Source organism: Poeciliopsis prolifica, unplaced genomic scaffold (assembly GCF_027474105.1).
Source record: "Poeciliopsis prolifica strain line A6 unplaced genomic scaffold, Auburn_PproV2 SCAFFOLD008, whole genome shotgun sequence".
Taxonomy (NCBI): Eukaryota; Metazoa; Chordata; class Actinopteri; order Cyprinodontiformes; family Poeciliidae; genus Poeciliopsis; species Poeciliopsis prolifica.
This window is the reverse complement of record NW_026562383.1, coordinates 1,204,288-1,223,155: the sequence shown is the minus strand read 5'-3', so window position 1 is coordinate 1,223,155 and position 18,868 is coordinate 1,204,288. Positions and strand designations below refer to the sequence as shown.

The following is an 18,868-nucleotide window of genomic DNA, read 5'->3' as shown; positions in this document are numbered from 1 at the left end:
GTTTCTTTGTTGGCTGCTGCTCAGAGGTTTGAACTGAATGTTTAGCTGCTCAGACATGAGTACCAATTCTAACATTCAGCATATTTGACTTGGACAGTTCTTGTAGAACAGTTGCAGCTTTGGAATGTGTCTAAGTTTATTGCATATATGCACTGTCAGCGTTTTTATAAAGTTACATGGTGACACACAGCAACTGACAAAAACCAGAAAGCTTTGGAGAAACTTTCAAGGAAAAAAAACCCTTTCCATCTACTTACCTCTACTGTCATGACAGAAAGAAAGTACACCCTGTTTCTGCTCTTGGGTTTTATGTATCAGGGTACAATAAAAATATGTTCTTTTAAAAAAATCATTTCAATTTGAATTTCATTTGAATGTATAAAACGGTGTACCTTCATCCACACTCATTCAGCAGGCCTTGTAGTAAAACAATGTTGATGCACATTGCATTGTGCGTTATGTCTAACAGTTGTGTTTTTGTAATGCTGTGAAGGTGATTAATGTGAAGATAACTTCTAAATGTTTTCCATTCATGATTACAGTTGCACTTAAAAGTTTTATAGTTTTTGTCACTTGTTTCAAAAAGTGACTCATGTATAGATACATCACACACTGGCATTTTTCAATCCCCTATTTCTACTATTTTTGACGGTTATGTCCTAAAGATGATAAAAATCATCAGTTTAGTGTATTTTTAGTGTATATTTATAAGACACTAAAAATACAATATTAGAAAATCCGAACGATATTAAACACTGAAGACTTAGAGTTCACAGCTTAATCAGCTAATTGACTGAAAACACTTGTAGAGGTTTCCTGAGCCTCTCAGTCTGGGTCAGTAAGACACGACATTTTGACTGGAGCGTAAGACAGTGATGGACACTGTCCACTAGCAGGAGAGGCTGCAAGAGGTGATTGCTGAAGAAGCTGCGGCTGTATCTGGGGCATATTCACAGAACGTTGAATGAAAGCAAAATGCAAGTTAGAACAAAGTGAACCAGCAACATAAATGAAGCTTTGAGACGATTGTCAAGAAGAATCCATTCAAAAATGTGTGAATTTGACCTTTAACCCTGTGAAGTATATCTGGGCTGCTGTTAAGTGGAAGATGAGGGACTCCAGACCCAACGAAGCCGATGACCCAAAGGTCGCTGTCAAAGCTACCTGGGTCAAAGGCTGACCTCCTCCATGTCACGATGCATTCATGTAGTAATTCATGCAAATATTAAGGGAATTAAAATAAACAGTTTATTTTATTCAAGTCTTAATATTTCAAATTAAGACTTGAAATATCTCACTCTGTGTGTTTAACTTTTTAAAATGAATAAAAACAAATACTGAGCTGTCATGACTAGCAATTGCATGGCGGTGCTGATGTTGATAATAATCAGTTAATGAACACCAGGCTGCTACAATCCTTCTGAAGGTCCCAGGAAGGCACCACAGGTGCACTGAGTTTTTTCACCAGTGTTTCCATCATGGTTCACTTTTTGTTCAAAATAGTGTGTGAGATTGTATTGTGTCCTAATATATATTAAACCCAAGACCAAACAGGATGTACTCTCTTTTCATCCTCACTGTAAGTTTAAACAGTGATGGCTGAACCAATAGGTCAGAGCTCCTCCCACTGCCTGGAGGCATCAGAACCCAGCAGCAGCATGGTCTCTCTCATAAAGCAACACCAGCTCCTCCTATCCTGTTTCTCTCACATGGACATTGAACTGAGTGACATTTGTTTGCCTCATATAGTTACAGTCACTAAATTATGTAGTAAAATAAATTCATAGAAAATCAAAGTTTGGAAAAATAGATTTTTTTTCATGGTCACAGTGACTATATCTGACCTAGTGCAGAAGAATCCTAATGGCTTTGAACGTGCATCGCAACTAAAAATACAGTGAACATGTCACGCATGCACATGGAAACATGCACCCAGTACCACCACAAACTTTGAGCTGGAAGTTTAACCAACAAACTGTCTTTCTACTGTCTTGGTTCTGGACCCTTTTTGTTGCTGGTACTGTCTCAGATCAGGCTGCACTGTTACTGAACCCCCATAGAGTCAGTGACACTTACTGTACAGTTTATACATGGAAGTTAGGTAATTAAGTGTACATACAGACAGTGGCACGCTTTATGGAGTTGCATCAAGAGTGAAAGCTGAACACTTGCTGCATGTGGTCCTTGTGGTTTAACATTGGGGTGCATCAGTGCTTCTACATTTTGCATGATCATTTGTAAAAATTTGTTCCCTTCCTAAAACGACGTTGCTGTGGGTGATCTTTTATTAGGTCTTTGGGTTTTCTAAATCAGTTTGTAGTCTTGATTCTCCTCTATCTGACTCACTTGAGGGTAATTCCTCTGTGGTTGTGTTAGGTTGAGAGTTAGTAGCCTGGTTCAGCTGCTGTGTGCCATTAGCACACACCACAGTACCCTCTGATTTGCTGAAATTGAACAACTTCCCTGGACTAAATGTTCTGTTTGGGGATTGTGGTCTCTCCTGTCCACCAGGGGGAGCGGAAGACGTCACTGTTGAGCCTGATGTCCCTCCAGATGCCGCCGCTGGCTCTTTTTTCACTTCAGGTGACTTTAGGAATTTCAGAAATCCAGGCAGCTTTGCTTCGCCTCCCGTTGGGGACTGAGCCGGTGAACGGGATGTCCCAGAGGAGAACTTCCCTTGGAGAGGAATTATCTGTTTGAGCTTCATCACGTTATTATTCCCCAGCAAGGAGCTGGGCCTCTTGGGCTTGTCACCAGGCTTGCTGCCCTGTGATTTGTCATGGTGGTGCTGATGCTGCATGTCCGCCTTGTGGTAGTCGCTCTCATGACGAGCTTCTGCCTGCAGCTCGGCCTGACGGTGAAGCTCCTCCTCCTCCCGGCGGCGCCGGAGCTGCTGCTGGAAGTGCTGCTGTGCCTGCAGCTCATGTTTCTGAAAGAAGAAACATTTGTGTTGTAATACACTTCCTGCTTTTGGAGCGGTATTTCGACCACTTGACATTTACATATGCATTCAAACCGCACTGTAATTAACCTCAAACAAATCGTGACCTGGTTGGTAGGCAGGCCAGACTTCACTTTTTTGCTCAGCATCACAGTTTGACAAGTAAACACTTTTGTCCTTTGAAGTGTGACAAGTAAAAAAACAAAACTATCTGAAAAAGGAGCACCGCACAGAGAGTTGACTGACATCACACACTGCCACTATCCAAACACAGACTGGACCACAGAGCATTTTAGGCTGACACACAGCAAGAAACCAAGGGATGTGTACACACAGATATACAACAATGCAACACAAACTGGCCAATCAGCAGCCAACAGCAGGTCTGATGTTGACAGAAGGTCTTTCAAGCTATGACGTAGCGATATACCTTGAAAGCTTCCCTTCGTCGGTACTCTAGCTTGGCCATCTCGTCTGCTACCCAGCCAGGGATATCAGGGATGGCGACATGGATGACGTACTTTAGGAGGATTGCAAAGTGCTGAAAACCCACAAGACCACAAAGGGACAAACTCAACACAACACATCAGAGTACAAGACATTCATTTCCACATCCTGTGTTTTGATGGATGAATAAGTCTTACATACACCATAAACCGTACACTAGTCAGAATATCTTCAGGTTTAATGAGAGTATGCAGGAAATACCTCAAGCAAGACAATGGAGACGATGGTCATCTCAGGGCTCAACCAGGGGAACAGACGCTGAAGCTGGCCACACTGACCAATCAGGTAACAGTTAACTATAATGGCTATCAGTCCCATGGCCTCCATTGCAGTCTGTTGTTGAGAACAAGCAGACAAATTTACAGGCTGTTGAGGAGGGAGCCCGGAAGGCATTATTGACATTTCCAAGCTGGAAGCCACCAACCTGCCACTGTCCGATGTTGTCCACTCTCTGTCCGAACGGTCTCTGGAGGCCGGTGCACAGCTTCAGGGCATCACTTCGTATCTCAATGATGTTGTTGATAAGAGCACACATAGCTGCCAGGGGAAAGGCCGAGGAGAAGAGCACCACATAGCCAAACTGAATGAACATCTCCTGGTAGTCTTGAAGTGTTCCCTTTTCAAATCGAATGTCCCAGCACAAAAAGATTAGTCACATTTTTTTTATGTGTTAACATAACTGTGAGTAGACATAATTTTGGAGAAACATGTATCAGGAATGCTACCTCATATGTCTGCATGCAACTCTCTATCTCAGCCTGAGTCAATGCAGAGGTTTTGGGTTCCTCTGGTGGATCCATCCAAGATTTCTTGTCATCTTTCTGCTCGCCTACATTCCTTCTCTGGCAGATGGAGTCGGACTCTTTAGAAGAAGACACACTAATGTTCTCCTTGGTCTCCTGCTGAAGAAAAAAATGAAAAATGATACTTCTGTGCTAATAACGGAGACATATTTAATATATATTTATTCACACATTTCTTAAGGGTCCAGCATGCTTGAGCCAAAGTGCCGAAATTGATTCTCAGTGTTGCAGTCGTGTGAAGAAAATCACTTCATTTAGTTCTCAGCCTCATGTTGTCCACCCCTTCCGGTCACAACCCCCCCAGAGAACTTATGCACTCCGCTTCATGTAATCATGTAAGCCTATGAAGATTGGTCAGAATTTGTGGGTGTATTTGCCCCAAATATCCAACATCCAAAAGCAGTTTTTTCAGACAGCGGGTAGGATGGGTAGTTTGAGGAGCGGTTGACTAAGTCCATGAGGTAGTATGTTCAGTGGAACCAAAACAATGAACTTCTGCCTGGTTCTGGTCTGAGGCAGCGTGTAAAAATCCCACTCATACTTTCTGTTGTTTTTTTTTCAGTAACATGGAAAATAAAATGAGGTGTTGCAGCTCATCAATCATTATTTCATACTCCATTATTCCATCGAACTTGGAGTACAGTGGTTCCTCTCTGCCATGATTGCTGTGTTTACGACACTGTTGTAAACCACATACATGATGAAACAACAGTAGGAGGGGGTTCACAGGAGCTCAGATCAGTGTGTCTTGTGGACCTGGAAGGATGTTTGTGAAAGCAAACACCTTGGCTGGGCATTGTTGACTTTGGCCCAACAATGCTGGGCCGTTAAGATGTTGAGAAATCCTGACCAACAGACAGAAACAATGCTGACCACATTACCTGAGACAGTGATTCACAGTCACTGTCCTCATCACAACTGTCAAAAATGCTGGATGGATCCATCCCGTCTTCCACCAGCGTCGGACTGTCCTCCAGGAAACTGTCCTCCACAGCCTGGGTCTCCGTCTTGACATTCTTGTAGTCCACTTTCTCGGTGAAGCTGACTTTCCGATGCTTCATGATGCTGTCGTTCATGTCCCACTCTTCTTCTGAGAGCCTGAAGCCAGCTTTCAGATCTCCTCTTCTCCTCGTTTCCTGGATACAGTTCGCAGACTGACTGTTTGAGATTCCTCTGGGACTCAAGAAGGAGTAGGACATCATTGAGGCTTGTGCCTTCCCAAGAGCCAGGCGCCCATACTTGAGAATGATGACTTGTAGGAGCTCCCAAAAGACCTTCGGAGTGAAGACGCCGAGCTTGCTTTGCTCGTAGAGATATGGCTGAAGGACTTCTCTGATGTTTTGCAGGAATTGGCGGAAAATCAACAGAGTAGCAAGCATCTGAAAGGAAAACAGAGACTTTAGATACCACATATATTGTTTTATATGTGCATGTATATGTTCGTTATTATGGAGTATTGGAGAAGAGGTACGATTAAATACATTGTTACGTCTTCCTACACCTTCTCAGACATTAAATGAAAATTATGCTTTATATACTCATATATATATATATATATAAAGTGTAATAAAACATGTGATTCTATAGCAGCTATATAATATAAAACATAAAACATGTGATTCTATAGCAGCTATATATATATATATATATATAGCTGCTATAGAATCACATGTTTTATTACACTTGGTCAGAGGTAGGGTGCAGTTTACAAATTGAAAGTAAAAGATTCAAAATGTATATATATATATATATATATATATATATGAGTATATGGGTATGTATAAGTACACAAATACATACTAGTGATAATGTGGATGAACATAAACACATCATTATGAATGAAATGACATGATGGATGTGTCTGAAGTTTAAAGTGCTTTGAGTGGTATAAGTTCAGTCCATTTTACCATTTGTCTTTGTCCTGTTTATTTGCATGACTACCAACAGTCGAAACTTGAACTAGGCTTTTCTGTGTTTTTGTGTCGTGAGCTATCAGTGCAGCAATATCTGGATGTTGTGTGGTTATGCAGTCAGACACACAGGAAGTTCTGTGGTTTTCTTGAAACAGCTGCTATAGAATCACATGTTTTATTCTTACACTTGGTCAGAGGTAGGGTGCAGTTTACAAATTGAAAGTAAAAGATTCAAAATGTAGAGATGTCACAACCTGGTTTTACCATCAACTTCCTGTTTTTATTATATTTAGGGGAATGTTCATATCTGTCCACGTGTTTGTGTTCAGACATTTGAAAGACGCAATTATCCAAATGATGATTGTTCACTAAGCTCTAAAGCTACAAAGACTGTTGGCCAAAATAAGTTATTATTATTATTTAGATATACAGCCTGTAACAGATGAATCAGTCTTGGGGTGATGGTGGTTCTGAAGGTAAGAGTTTTGTTTTGTACTACCGATTTCAAATTAAAAATTTTCTGCAAACTTCTTACCTCCTTCAGTCGGTCCATGTCCTTGAGGTAGAATCCAATGTAGAAAAGACTGAGGTAAGAATTGATGAATTCAAACTGTGAAGAACAAGAAGACATAACAAGAAATAGAAAACCAAACTATCTTGAAAAACAAACCAGAAGATGAAGCAGGATAACTTACAAAAACCATCTTGATGATCAAGTTGTTCTCGTAGGCACTCTGAAGTCTGTAGTTCTCTGGAAGAACAAACAAACATGAAGCATTAGAGAGATTCTGTCTCCTACTTCTGTTTCTGCTGGAGAAATGGAGTGTCAGTCACCATCCTTTGCCTTTCTTATCAAAGAACTTGGCTATTATTCACACAAACAGATTTCTGTCATTTGCCAAAATGATTCCTACCCATGTCATTAAGCCAGTAGGCAATCTTCTTATACACCTCATCACATATAGTTACAGTGACGGCCAGAAGTATCTTAGGGATGAATCTTGTGATACCAGGCAGCTCCTGAATCTCCATCACCACTTCCTGCAGGAGGAATATTATTATGGAATCAGAACTAGTGACAGTCTCACGACTGTTATTTATTAGTCATCACATAAAAACTATGAAGGACCAAAACTGACATAATTAAAAAATAAAAAACAGAAAGCAATAGATTTTGTTGCATGCATTTTCATCAAGAAATGCATAACCAACCAATAGACAGGAGTTAAAATTTTCAGACACTGCCCTCCTCATTTACATAACGAGGCAGAAATGCTTTAGGAAAATTAAAACGAGGACAAGAGGAAATGTAAAAAGAACAAAAGAGAAGGAAAAACAAAATATACATACATTTCTTGATGAAATGCAAATGTAAATGTGACAGATGATATATTTTATTTATAGTGGCTGTTACATCTTGAGATCTCAAAGGGCTAGATGACGCTAAAACTAGCACTCGACACGATATGTAGAATATGTGTATTTTACGCCTTTGAAAATGTAATACTATTGTTATATTGGATTCTTTATGTTTGGCTGTGGAGCTGTGTCACTATTAGCTGTTTTTGTTTAGCATGGTGGACAGCAACAGACACCTGCAGCTGAAGACAGAGGAGCATGGCGAGGAAGACGAAGCAGAGGCAGAGCAGGCAGATCGGCAGGCTGACCAGCCATCTGAACACGGCTCTCTTCCAGGCGGGGTAGTAGAACTCCTCACAGCCCGTAATGGGACTGCACCGCTTCACACCCTGCAGGCACACATTAAACATGAGGTTGTTGGGAAAGACTGTGGATCCTCTGGACGTAATGATACAAAGAATCCATTGTGAACATCCCTGACCATGAGACTGTCTTAGAAAAACAGTGTCTTTAGTCAGAGGCTTATTCTAATTTCCTGTAATATAGACCACTACAGGCCTACCAACAGCCATCACTATCTACACCAACGTTTCATTTCCCTTTGAGATCAATACATTCATTTTGAATTGAATTAATATGAGCTTCCCTCCAAAAAATGTACTTCCATGAAAATATGAAAAACAACCTAGATCAATGTAATGGGTTATGATCTGTTGATCACAAACATGACCAACAGATCATATTTATACCCACATAAACAAAATCTGTTCATGTGGGCAACACATTGAAAGTTGACAAAAGTAATCGGTCAACATGGGGCTCAAACTCACGGCCCTGAGATTAAGAGTCTCATACTCTGCCGACTGAGGTAGCTGGGCTCTGCCTCCTGGTGACCGCTGTCCTTCTTTACCCTTCACTGCCCCCAACCCCGCTACACACACACACGCACACACTGAACCCACCCCTTCTGCTGCTCTCAGAGCACACGGACCCATCAACCCCATTTCCTGCTATTGTAAGCTAACCTTGTGTTGGGAGGAAGACTGTCAGAGGAAACATCACCAAGACATGAGAAGCTTTCAGGGTCATTATTACAGGAAGCCTGTGCTTTTATTGTGATGAGTTCTCACCCTGAACTGTGGCCTGGGCTCCTCCAAGGACTCGGCGGGGGTGTCCAGGGTGCCCCACCTGAAGGCCAGCTCTGCTTCTCGCCGTTTCCAGCGCTCCAGAAACAAAGTTGCCCAGATGACATTGAAGAGAGCAAAAACGACACAGCAGATATCCTGGCTGGTCTGTATGTATGGGGTCAAAAGGTTGAGTCAGTCACTTTACGCCACTTTAATTGTAAAGCTGTTTTCTTTAGTACTTTTTCTTTTTAGTTATATTCCAACCCAAGATATTCCCTCTCTTTGTTCAAGATATACTTAATGAAACTTTTCTCTGTGAAAATATAAAATCTGAGGATGACTCTACAGGACGTGGGCTGCACAGTGCAGTGCAGCTGGTAGCACTGTTGCTTTGCAGCTAGTAGGTCCTGAGTTCAAGTGCTTTTAACAGAACTTCACTTGAATAAAATGGTGAACTATTATTTTTCAACATAATAAATAATCTCACCCATATTTCTATTGTTGGTTAAAATGACCTCCTCTTTTTTCTTTTTCAAATTGTATTAAATTTTGACTTTGTTTTAATTCCTCATTTAACTTTTTCCATAACTGTACACCATAAATTGAACTACAAAAGCTCTCTCTTTAAGGTTTGTGATACCTGGTTATCTTCTGCTAGTATCCAGAGCAGAAAGCCGATGACAGCAGGATAGAGCATGGAGTTGGTGTAGAAACCCAGCCAAGCAAAGTACATGCCGATCTTCACTCCAAAGTAGTCACAAATGTCATCTGGAAATTATTTATTAGACATAACTGAGGATCTTCAGCTTGCTTTAAGTTAGCAGAAGTTGACCACGATTTCAAGGAATCTATTCAGTATGATGCATTCCACTGTGCTGGCCTGTCATCCTCTAGTATTTCTTACCGAGGGGCTGCCTTTCACACACAGCCTGGACCCACGAAGTCATCAGCTGGTTGAGTATTCTTTGTTCATGAAGAGGAAACATCTGATGGATCACTCCCCGAGCAATTAGCTCTGGAACTAAAAGTACAGACAACGGCTAACACCAGAGTTCCCAGTTCGATGCTTCTGTTCATCCATCACATAAAATCGTAATGAAATGAATCAAAGTTTTTGGGTTACAATGTGCCAAGATGTGAAAAGCTTTGGGGTATGTAAACTTTTGAAAGGTACTGAAATTATAGCAGACTAACAATGCTGCATCTTTTTGCTGAACGTTTTTAGCTCCTGGTCCAAAATCACCAAGTTAAAAGTGCCACATAAATATTATAAGGAAAACACAGACTTGAATATGTAACATTTGTACCTGCTCAGCAATAAACTGAAATAAATATGATATTTTAGTGAAACAAAAAGTAGCAATTTTTGAAAGAAAGGGATATATAAATAAAAAATGTTTTGTACTTATTAAAGTTGCACAGTTGTCATATAATGACTCACTTTATTGTCTAATTTCAACAAGAATTTGATTCTGGATTTTCTTTGAAAACTGCTTAATATTGCCAAGCTTTAGTAAATCAATTAAATGCAGATTCTGGTGAAATCATGTCTGCTTTATCGTAAAAGTTGTTGGATACCAATATGAAATTTAAGAAACAAAAAGAAAAAAATAATGAGTATTAAAAGATGAATACTTTGTAATGTATCTAATGTTTTCCATTTTTAGAACATTTAAGTTGTAAAAAAATTATTTTTTTCATTGAAAAAAAAAGATTTTATTTGCATCATTTCCCTGTCCTACATCTCCAATTATATATCAGTCAAATTTAATTTGCACAGCATATTTCAGCAGCAAGGCAGTTGAAAGTGCTTTACATCATAAAAACATATACACTGCTTATAGCCATGAACCACACAAAAGTAGCTTAGCTGCTGCAAACATGGCCCCCAGGCCACACTTGGAACATTAACCCCTGCATTAAGGGATAAAACGAGAATAAAGAAATGAGAAAATGCAGAACAGCCTGGGAAACGTAGATTATAAAAAGCATCTCACTTATTGGCTGTCCCTCCAAGAAGTAGATGTTGTGGAGCATCTCCCCCTGTTTGGCACGCAGGTTATCCAGCCAATACTTAATGATGCTCTGACGTTCCTAAGCAAAACAGGCACACATGGTTTTATTGAATTTCATAAAATAACGCGTACATTTGTAGATCTGGTTTTTTTTTAAACAAACACCTGAGTGGCATTCCTACACTTCCAGATGACACAGAAAACGAGAATCTCAGACTTCTAACCTGCGAAGTGAAAAAGCAAAGCTCGCTTTCTATGTTCTCATATATGTTGTCCTCCTCACAGGAGAAGCGGCGCATGCCGCCACCAAACTGTGGCTTCACAGTTTTGTACATGCCCATCTGCTCAGCTCCTCGCAGCAGGCTGTTGGGGGGGAAACAAGATTTCATTTCTGTCTGAAATAAAAGATTATGGTTTCTTGTACCCGTGAAAGAGGTTGATTCTTACTTTTCAAATGCTGTTGTGATGAAGAAGGCGTGGGTCTGGGTGTGTTTATGTTGCCGGACCTGGATGCTGACCTGTGGGATTCCAACACGAATTTGATTCAGGAGCCACAGCAGAGAGTGGTCATCTATTGTATCTGGGGAAATCAGAAATACATCCATCTGAAGTTCATCAGCATGTTTTCAACCATCTACTGTCCAAAAACAGAAGCAGATGAGGTAAATTGGAAGTTTCTGTGTCTATTCCAGAGATGCTTGACTGGACCAGGTGTTGATCAGCTGATATAAAACTAAATATCACATCCTTTGTGTGATCTGTAATTGCAGTGTATTGCAGTGTAATCTGTAGATTATCTTTTGGATAAACCAATTAGTAATTGGTTTGTATATGTGCTTAATAGGATTTTTTTTGCTTTTTTTGTTTAGTTTTTAAAATATGAATACAAGTGAAGCTAAAACTATGCCACTTGAGGAGTTCTGGGTAAAGAATATTTAAAAACGAAGAAGATTTTTCATCTTAATTGGAAAATGTATGTATCTTTTTACACAGGTTTGACTTACTTACTGCTCTGAGAGTGTTCGTCTTTCAGCAAATGACCTTTTATGAGTCTGTTTACTCAAGTTAAAGATTAATCATTTAACAAATTACTTGACGATTATTTTAATAATTAATTCATCACAATTATGCCAATGAATGATTTCAGTTCTAGTTGTGTTTTTACCCCAATTCTTCTTGGGTGGAATCTCAGTGGTGGATCCACTTCCACTAATCTGCTAATGCACTAATAAAAAAGCTGATTTGCTATTTATTGCCTTTCGCGTTTTTGTTCATTTGTAAAATGTTTAGAGCAGTTAGCTTGCTGTAAATAAATTTTTCCGGCTAAATACGAAAGTGCTAATTTAATTTGTGGTTTTGTAAACATTTCGCTGAATAAAGTTTAAAATCTGTGTTGAAGCTTTGATTAGCGACTCTTAAGAATCCTTGAAGTAGTCAGACTTCAAGGATTACATGCTCTTGTGAGGCTGGAAGGGGGAAAGACTAGTTATGCAGATGTTTATTCAGTCTCAAATTACATTTATTCTGTACCCAGAATGCATAGCTGTAGACAGATTAAATACAACTTGTGCACTGCATGATTTCTGATCGAATCCCTACTGTGGTCAACAAGACAAGACAAACAGTGTTTGCAATACTCAAAAACCTCTCAGTCTTGAAACCATTTGATGAGTGAAAGTTCTCTTTCAAAGAATAACTTCCTGAAGCATCACTGTATGGGTAGGCCTTCACTAACAAATTTGACCCTGCTCATGGTAATACACTGTGATATAACACCTGGACCGGACGCTTTAGCCAAATGTCAGCTATGTTATGATCCTGGATTGTTGAGTTGTGGTCGCAAACTTTGACACTGACTTCAGTTGCTCCTCCACCCTTTCTCTAACTTCACCATAAAGTGCAGATATGACTGTGTGTGAAAAATCTTCCCAGCAGGGATTTTGTATCCGTGGTCAAAGACTGACATCATTTTCCTGAAGCCCCTGATTTGCACCGTAGTAAACAACATCATGCCTTCAGCATGGGCTTCTCTTTTGACATGTCTGGGTTTAATGCTTCAGGGACATTTTGGTTTACACGTTCATTGTGCTTCATCTTCTGGCTCTCAGAATATTCTATCTACAGGAAATGCTTCACATGGTGGAAAAGATTGATGTTTTCCTGCTGCTGGTTGGCACGAGTCTCCGGCACGTTGTGTAGCACGCTGAAACCTGAAGTTTATCAGATCTTAGAGATCTGAACTACGTCTACACCGCCAAATTAATCTTTCCTCTCTTATCAATATTGTCAGCTTTCTCTTTGCTTGTGGAAGCTTGTTCAGTCACATTTGCATTACAATAATGGGCATTCCATTTTTTGGCTAAAACTTACCGCGTTGGAGCTTAGCGTAGCCTAGGCCAACCACCTAGCACAACCTTCTATTGCTGGGCATGGACCTGTCGTTTATGTCATTACTCAAGAAGGCAATGTGTTGTGGCCCGTGGTGGTTTCTGATATGAGCGACCTGGGGAACCGCCCAGTGCACCATCTTGCGGGGGGCGGCATGAGCCCAGGGCATCAAACAGACTAGGACCGGTTCTGGTTAAAGCTTTTTCTGTTCAGCTTGAATTGGTTGTCAGTGAAATGCTGTGATCACAGACTGTAATATCAGTCTATTATATTACATAGACTGAGATCTGAACTATATCTACACATTACCGTTATAATAATATAATTATATATATATATATATATATATATATATATATATATATATATATATATATATATATATATATATATAATATATATATATATATATATATATATATATATATATATATAAAGTTGTGACAGCAACTTGAGAACCAACCAGCCGTTGTCGTAGTGGATAAACAACAGAGGAAAGCCGTTGTGGTAGATGTAGCAATACCAAGCCACTGCAACATCAGAAAAAAGGAGCACGAGAAACTGGAGAAATACCAGGGCCTCAGGGAAGAACTGGAGAGGGCCTGGAAGGTGAAGACCACAGTGGTGCCTGAGGTCATCGGGGCCCTCGGGGCAGTAACCCCCAAACTGGAGCAGTGGCTACAACAGATCCCAGGAACAACATCAGACATCTCAGTCCAGAAATGTGCAGTCCTTGGCACAGCCAAGATACTGCAGGACCCTCAAGCTCCCAGGCCTCTGGTAGAGGACCCGAGCTCAGAGGAAATTTATAATATTTTGCCATTTTATCTCTAACATTTTTACTGAACTACTCTGGCCACTCTTATGAAAGTTTTCTGGGGCCGGCACTGTTACACACCTCTGGCAGGTACGAAACAAACAAACAAAAAAAAAAAAAACGTACTCAGATAGAAATAATAAATGTTGACTTAAGCCGCTTATCTGCCCATAAGTAAACAGTGTGCTCTGTTTAAACACCACCCATATAACAGGATGTGCTCCTTCACACTGCATGTGTGTCTGGTTGCTTAATGAAATGCTTCACATTGCTGGGCCTCTCATTAAAAGGGAACAACAGAAAGAACAGGTGCTATTAATGGACAGTTTTTAATATCTCCCAAAGCACTTCACTGTAAACCTCACTGGCTGCCAGCGCCTTCTCTCACTGTAGAACAAACATGGAGGACATGTCAGAGTAAAGCGTCTACCTGGAAAAGTCATCAGGATGTCACAGTTTTGTGTGGGAACCATCTTTAACCAAGACTTGCGAGAGTTGATGTAATGTCTGGCCAGCAGAAGTCGTTTCCCGAACAGTTTATCTAAAGAAAGAAAAACATGAGTCTGACAGGGAAGGATAAAGCACATAGAAACCATGAGTGTATATATAAAAAAGCTGAAATCCCAAACATGTACCAAACAGATGGTGGTATTCATTATTGTGACGATCATGAACACAGATGACGGTCTGGTTCTGCCACTCATCACTTGCTGCATTTCCATTGACTGAGCTGACATTTCATGTGTTTCATTGAAGACATGTGTTTTTTGCTGAAAAGTTTTTTCCGCTGGGATGACAGATTTATTGGTTTATTTTGCAAAACTGCAATGGAAGCACTTTTTTTTCGCATCACATGAGTAACAAGGTTTTACTGCTGGCACAAGCCATGAAGAAGACAACAACAGGAAGGATGAGAGCACTGTATGTTTTTTAATGCCTTATCGCTTGAACAAACTCATTCACACGTCATTTTAATTGCATTTCAAATTTAACGTAAACACCACAATCGCATGCTTTTACGACATTTGCAGAACGCTGACAAAATTTTGCATATATTTGTAAAGGAAATTCAGCTACTTTCTTCTGATTTTTTTTTTTTTTACTCCTTCCTTTTTTCAATTTTCTCTAAGATAAAATAGCAGAAATATCCCAGATAAGCATGACTCTGCTGCTGTGGCTGAATGACTGAGCAAATATCGTGTACCGACAACTAATTTGTGAACAAACAGTCCCAAGCAAACTCTCTCTTTTCAAGTCTGACTCCAAAAAACAAAACAAAAAAAACATCAGTGGTGTTATTTTGGTTTGTTTCACACTCATGCTGCTCATGTGGATTTTATTCTGACATGGTGGTGAATGTTGGAAGAAAAGTAATACATAATCTGCAGTTTATCTGCCAGCTGAACATTTCACAGGTTTCCCAATGCTTCTATGCATGTGCAGTTAACTGCGGGTTGTTTGTCATGGATGACAAGGCGTGTATCGATCACACGTAGGTCAGAGAGAATTACAGAAGTTGTGAAAAAGAATGATCAACACTAGATATCAACTATTCACACATATTTAATGTATTTGCAAACAGAAACCTCAGAACCACGTGATATAGTTTACTAGTTTTGAAGCGTATCACTGAAATATGGGTAAAATCATGCCGGGACTCGAACTTGTGACTAAGGCCAGATAGATTCAAACATGAGTCGTGTTTTGCACCTTACCAATTCTGAAAAGTCGCTAAATATAGAAAGAAAGTTACTAAAGTTACAGAGGTAGATAAAACCGGTAAGACCAATTTCACATGTAAATATCGGCCAATCGTCGTTCTCCCAATGAAGGAAACTGAAGCTGGTTTATCAATACTCCTAGCCTGTATATTTGATCTAAACATGACCATTAATTGGAATAAATTGCAATGAATTTGATAAATCCAGAAAATAAAAATCCTATTACGTCCAAATATGGCTGAATATAAAATTGATCTATTTCTAACACACTTTAAGATGATGTTTGGTAAACTTGAGTGTTATGAACAGACCAATGGAGTTCAGTTGAATTATTAACATGAAATACATTCTAAAAATGTATGTCAATACACTTTACTATCAATATGTATTGTGTAAGGACTTGAGTTTGAAAAGAAACAGGCCAAACAAACAGAACCCTGAAAAAAAAAACAGCACACAATCACACAGGTTATAAAACCAGCAGCATTTTCAGTGAATCCAACTGATCAGATAATGACAGAGCAGGATTTAATAATGCATCCAGACAAAAAGAGCTGCAACATATTCTTCTGTTTTTTTTTATTATTTTTTTTAATTTTACTGCTCAACCAGTAATGCAGCATCAGCAGCAGCAGGACATGCCTCATGTTTGCTGAATGCACCTGTGGTTCCAGCAGGCCCGTCACAGGCAAACATGCAAAACCAAAAACCCTGCAGCCAAGTCAGCGATGCTTCACAAAGCCCGGGCACTGAGGCTTGTACATCTTCATTTTCTATCACATGAAACACAAATACGCAGCTTCTGCTTGCTATGGGCGGGGGAAGCGGCGGGGGAAGCGGCGGGGAACTCACCGAGCACTCCGGCGGTTTGCTGCTGCTGGTTGCTGGTCCTGTCCTGGTGCTCGCTGGACACCGTCCTCTCCGTCCTCTCCGTCCTCTCCATCCTCTCCCCTGCCCCGTCTCTGCCGTCGACGTCTGCGGCGCAGCTGCAGCCGTCTGCCGCAGGGTCGGCAGCAGCCGTCGCCTGCGTGTGGGTGCCCAAAAGCTCCATTGCGTGAAGGAAGACGGCCGTCAGAACCCGGACGAGGCTGCTGTTAATACATGGCTGCCGGCTGGAGGAATGACAGCCTGGTGCGTGTAGCAGTCAGGGAGGAGAGGGAGGAGCACGAGGAACATAAACATGTCATGTAGCCGCACGTTCCGCGCGCTGGTCGTGACTGCGTGACGTCACAGACCGGGGGACGACGCGCGCGGGCTACAGGTTCAAACGGAAAATGGAAATGTCTCCTACCTAGAGGACATGTCTCCTACCTAGAGGACATGTCTCCTACCTAGAGGACATGTCTCCTATCTAGAGGACATGTCTCCTATCTAGAGGACATGTCTCCTACCTAGAGGACATGTCTCCTATCTAGAGGACATGTCTCCTACTTAGAGGACATGTCTCCTCTCGGTAGGAGTATTTATTGCTCAAATCAATCTAATCTGAACATCGCTTTGCTGTATGTCTGCATTATCAGTTTGATATTTAAACGCATATTCTGAATGTGTGAGATAATCCAACAATCTGTTAAATATAAAGCCGAAAACAAAAGTTGACATAAACCAAATAAAACAACGTTTTTTTTCCCCTCACTGTCTTAAATCTTCTAAACTTCTCTTGTTTCATGTCAGTTAGAGTTACCACAATATTTCTGTTTGCTAAATACCACAACAAGGGTAGAAAGACTCAGATTTTTATTTATTTGTCTTCCAAATCAGAATTTTTCATTCCCTCTGCATTGGTAGCATTACCTTGGAACTGTGTGACGTGAGTCAAAGGTTTTGGGATTGCTTCTATAAGCTTCTCTCAGTAGTTTGTTGGAGTTCTGGTTCTTCCTCCTCCTTCCTGAGGATTCTGAGATGAAAGTCAGGATTCTTTCTCTTCAGTGACTCTAGTCGTCTTCTGTATCATCCAGACTAATCGGACCCTGATTTGGACGTTTAAAGACAGAGAGGAACCACCAGGGCTGGAATCTTGGGCCCTGTGACAAAAAATTCTATTGGGCCTTAACCCTAGGACAATGTTACATACAACAGTTACATACAGTATGCAAGTAGGTTGCCTACATTTTTCTCTATTATTTAAATGGCTCTCCCCACAAACAATAGTCATAGGCAACGTGCAAAATATACATAAAGGAATCCAGACTTCTAAAAATAAAATGCTATGAAGTTGCATTTTATTAAAGCTGCAGTATATTACTTTAAACAGAGTTTTCTCAATATTTGTTAAAGCTGTCACCATGTCGTGTCAGTTTGTTATGAGACAGATAATCTGTGAAAACAATCAATCTCCTCCACCTCCTCCCTGAACTAGCTAAAGTAATGCAATGTTAAGGCCAAAACAACCAATCAGAACCAGTAGGAGGGTCTTAGCGCTGTCAATCAACTCATTCACTCACTGTTAAATATGCTAATTGGGGAGAAACAACTTATTTCAGGAAACAGTTTATCTGCCATCTGATTGGTTGTTTCTACAGAGTACTGGAAGAAGGCAGAGGAAATAGATTTTTCACAGATAGTCTTTCATGCTGTACTATCACAATATTATGACAGTTTTAAGAAATATGTAAAAAAAAAAAATTTTTAAAACATTACATACTGCAGCTTTAATTTCACTTAGGAGAGCACGGGTCAGGAGGGATGTGGGTTAGAGCTGCTGCTGACTGACTCATGTGTTAAGTGTGCTAAAAGGTACAGGGACAAGTTAAATATATGAATATGTTGGTAATTTGTTTTCCTTAATTCATTAAATGCTAGTGAAAAAGAGCCAAACAGTAGTCTGTAGCTAAGCTAACCATGCTGAATGGTTGATAATCTCAGACAGTAGAAAAACTTCTACTGTCTGCTGCTGAACACTGTCACTGTCAGGCGCGCAAAACAGGAACGAACCATTTCCAGCAGATCCAGGAGAGAGTTCAGTGAAAATATAGATGAGTGATTTTTGGTCTGGGAGTGGTAACATTTAATTTTTAGTGATAAAACAATTTTAGAAAACACAATATGATTAATTTGTTGTTTCAATTGATTTTAAATGTGTATTTTTATGCACATTTATGCACCTCTTGTTCACACAGAAGTGGTGAACAAGAGGACTCACGTTTCACCTGTAATCCCTCCAGCAGTGCTGCTTACAACAGGACTCAGTGATTCATGCATTTATTGAGAAACATGAGGACCTTCTCAGGCTGTGTCTAGCATGGGACACTCACAGGTAAGTGATTGCCTTTTGCTT

General features: G+C 40.3%; 1 protein-coding gene across 4 annotated transcripts; it reads right to left on the bottom strand.

The window, feature by feature from the left end:
* Positions 1–212: 212 nt before the first annotated feature.
* Positions 213–16,765, bottom strand: ano8a (anoctamin 8a). 4 transcript variants are annotated; one of them, XM_055033212.1, is made up of 18 exons: positions 16,444–16,765; positions 14,301–14,411; positions 11,113–11,245; positions 10,890–11,028; positions 10,648–10,744; positions 9,555–9,671; positions 9,291–9,418; positions 8,654–8,815; positions 7,760–7,912; positions 7,079–7,205; positions 6,860–6,915; positions 6,700–6,774; positions 5,133–5,630; positions 4,174–4,350; positions 3,873–4,064; positions 3,650–3,781; positions 3,372–3,482; positions 213–2,929 (listed from the first exon to the last, which is right to left on the bottom strand). In XM_055033212.1, the coding sequence occupies exons 1-18, from the start codon at positions 16,640–16,642 to the stop codon at positions 2,288–2,290; spliced, it is 3,249 nt and encodes a 1,082-aa protein (XP_054889187.1). In that variant the 5' UTR covers positions 16,643–16,765; the 3' UTR covers positions 213–2,287. The 4 variants fall into 4 exon arrangements, with proteins under 4 accessions (XP_054889187.1, XP_054889188.1, XP_054889189.1 ...); XM_055033213.1 differs by having other exon boundaries at positions 4,174–4,347; XM_055033214.1 differs by lacking the exon at positions 3,372–3,482.
* Between the last annotated feature and the right edge of the window lie 2,103 nt (positions 16,766–18,868).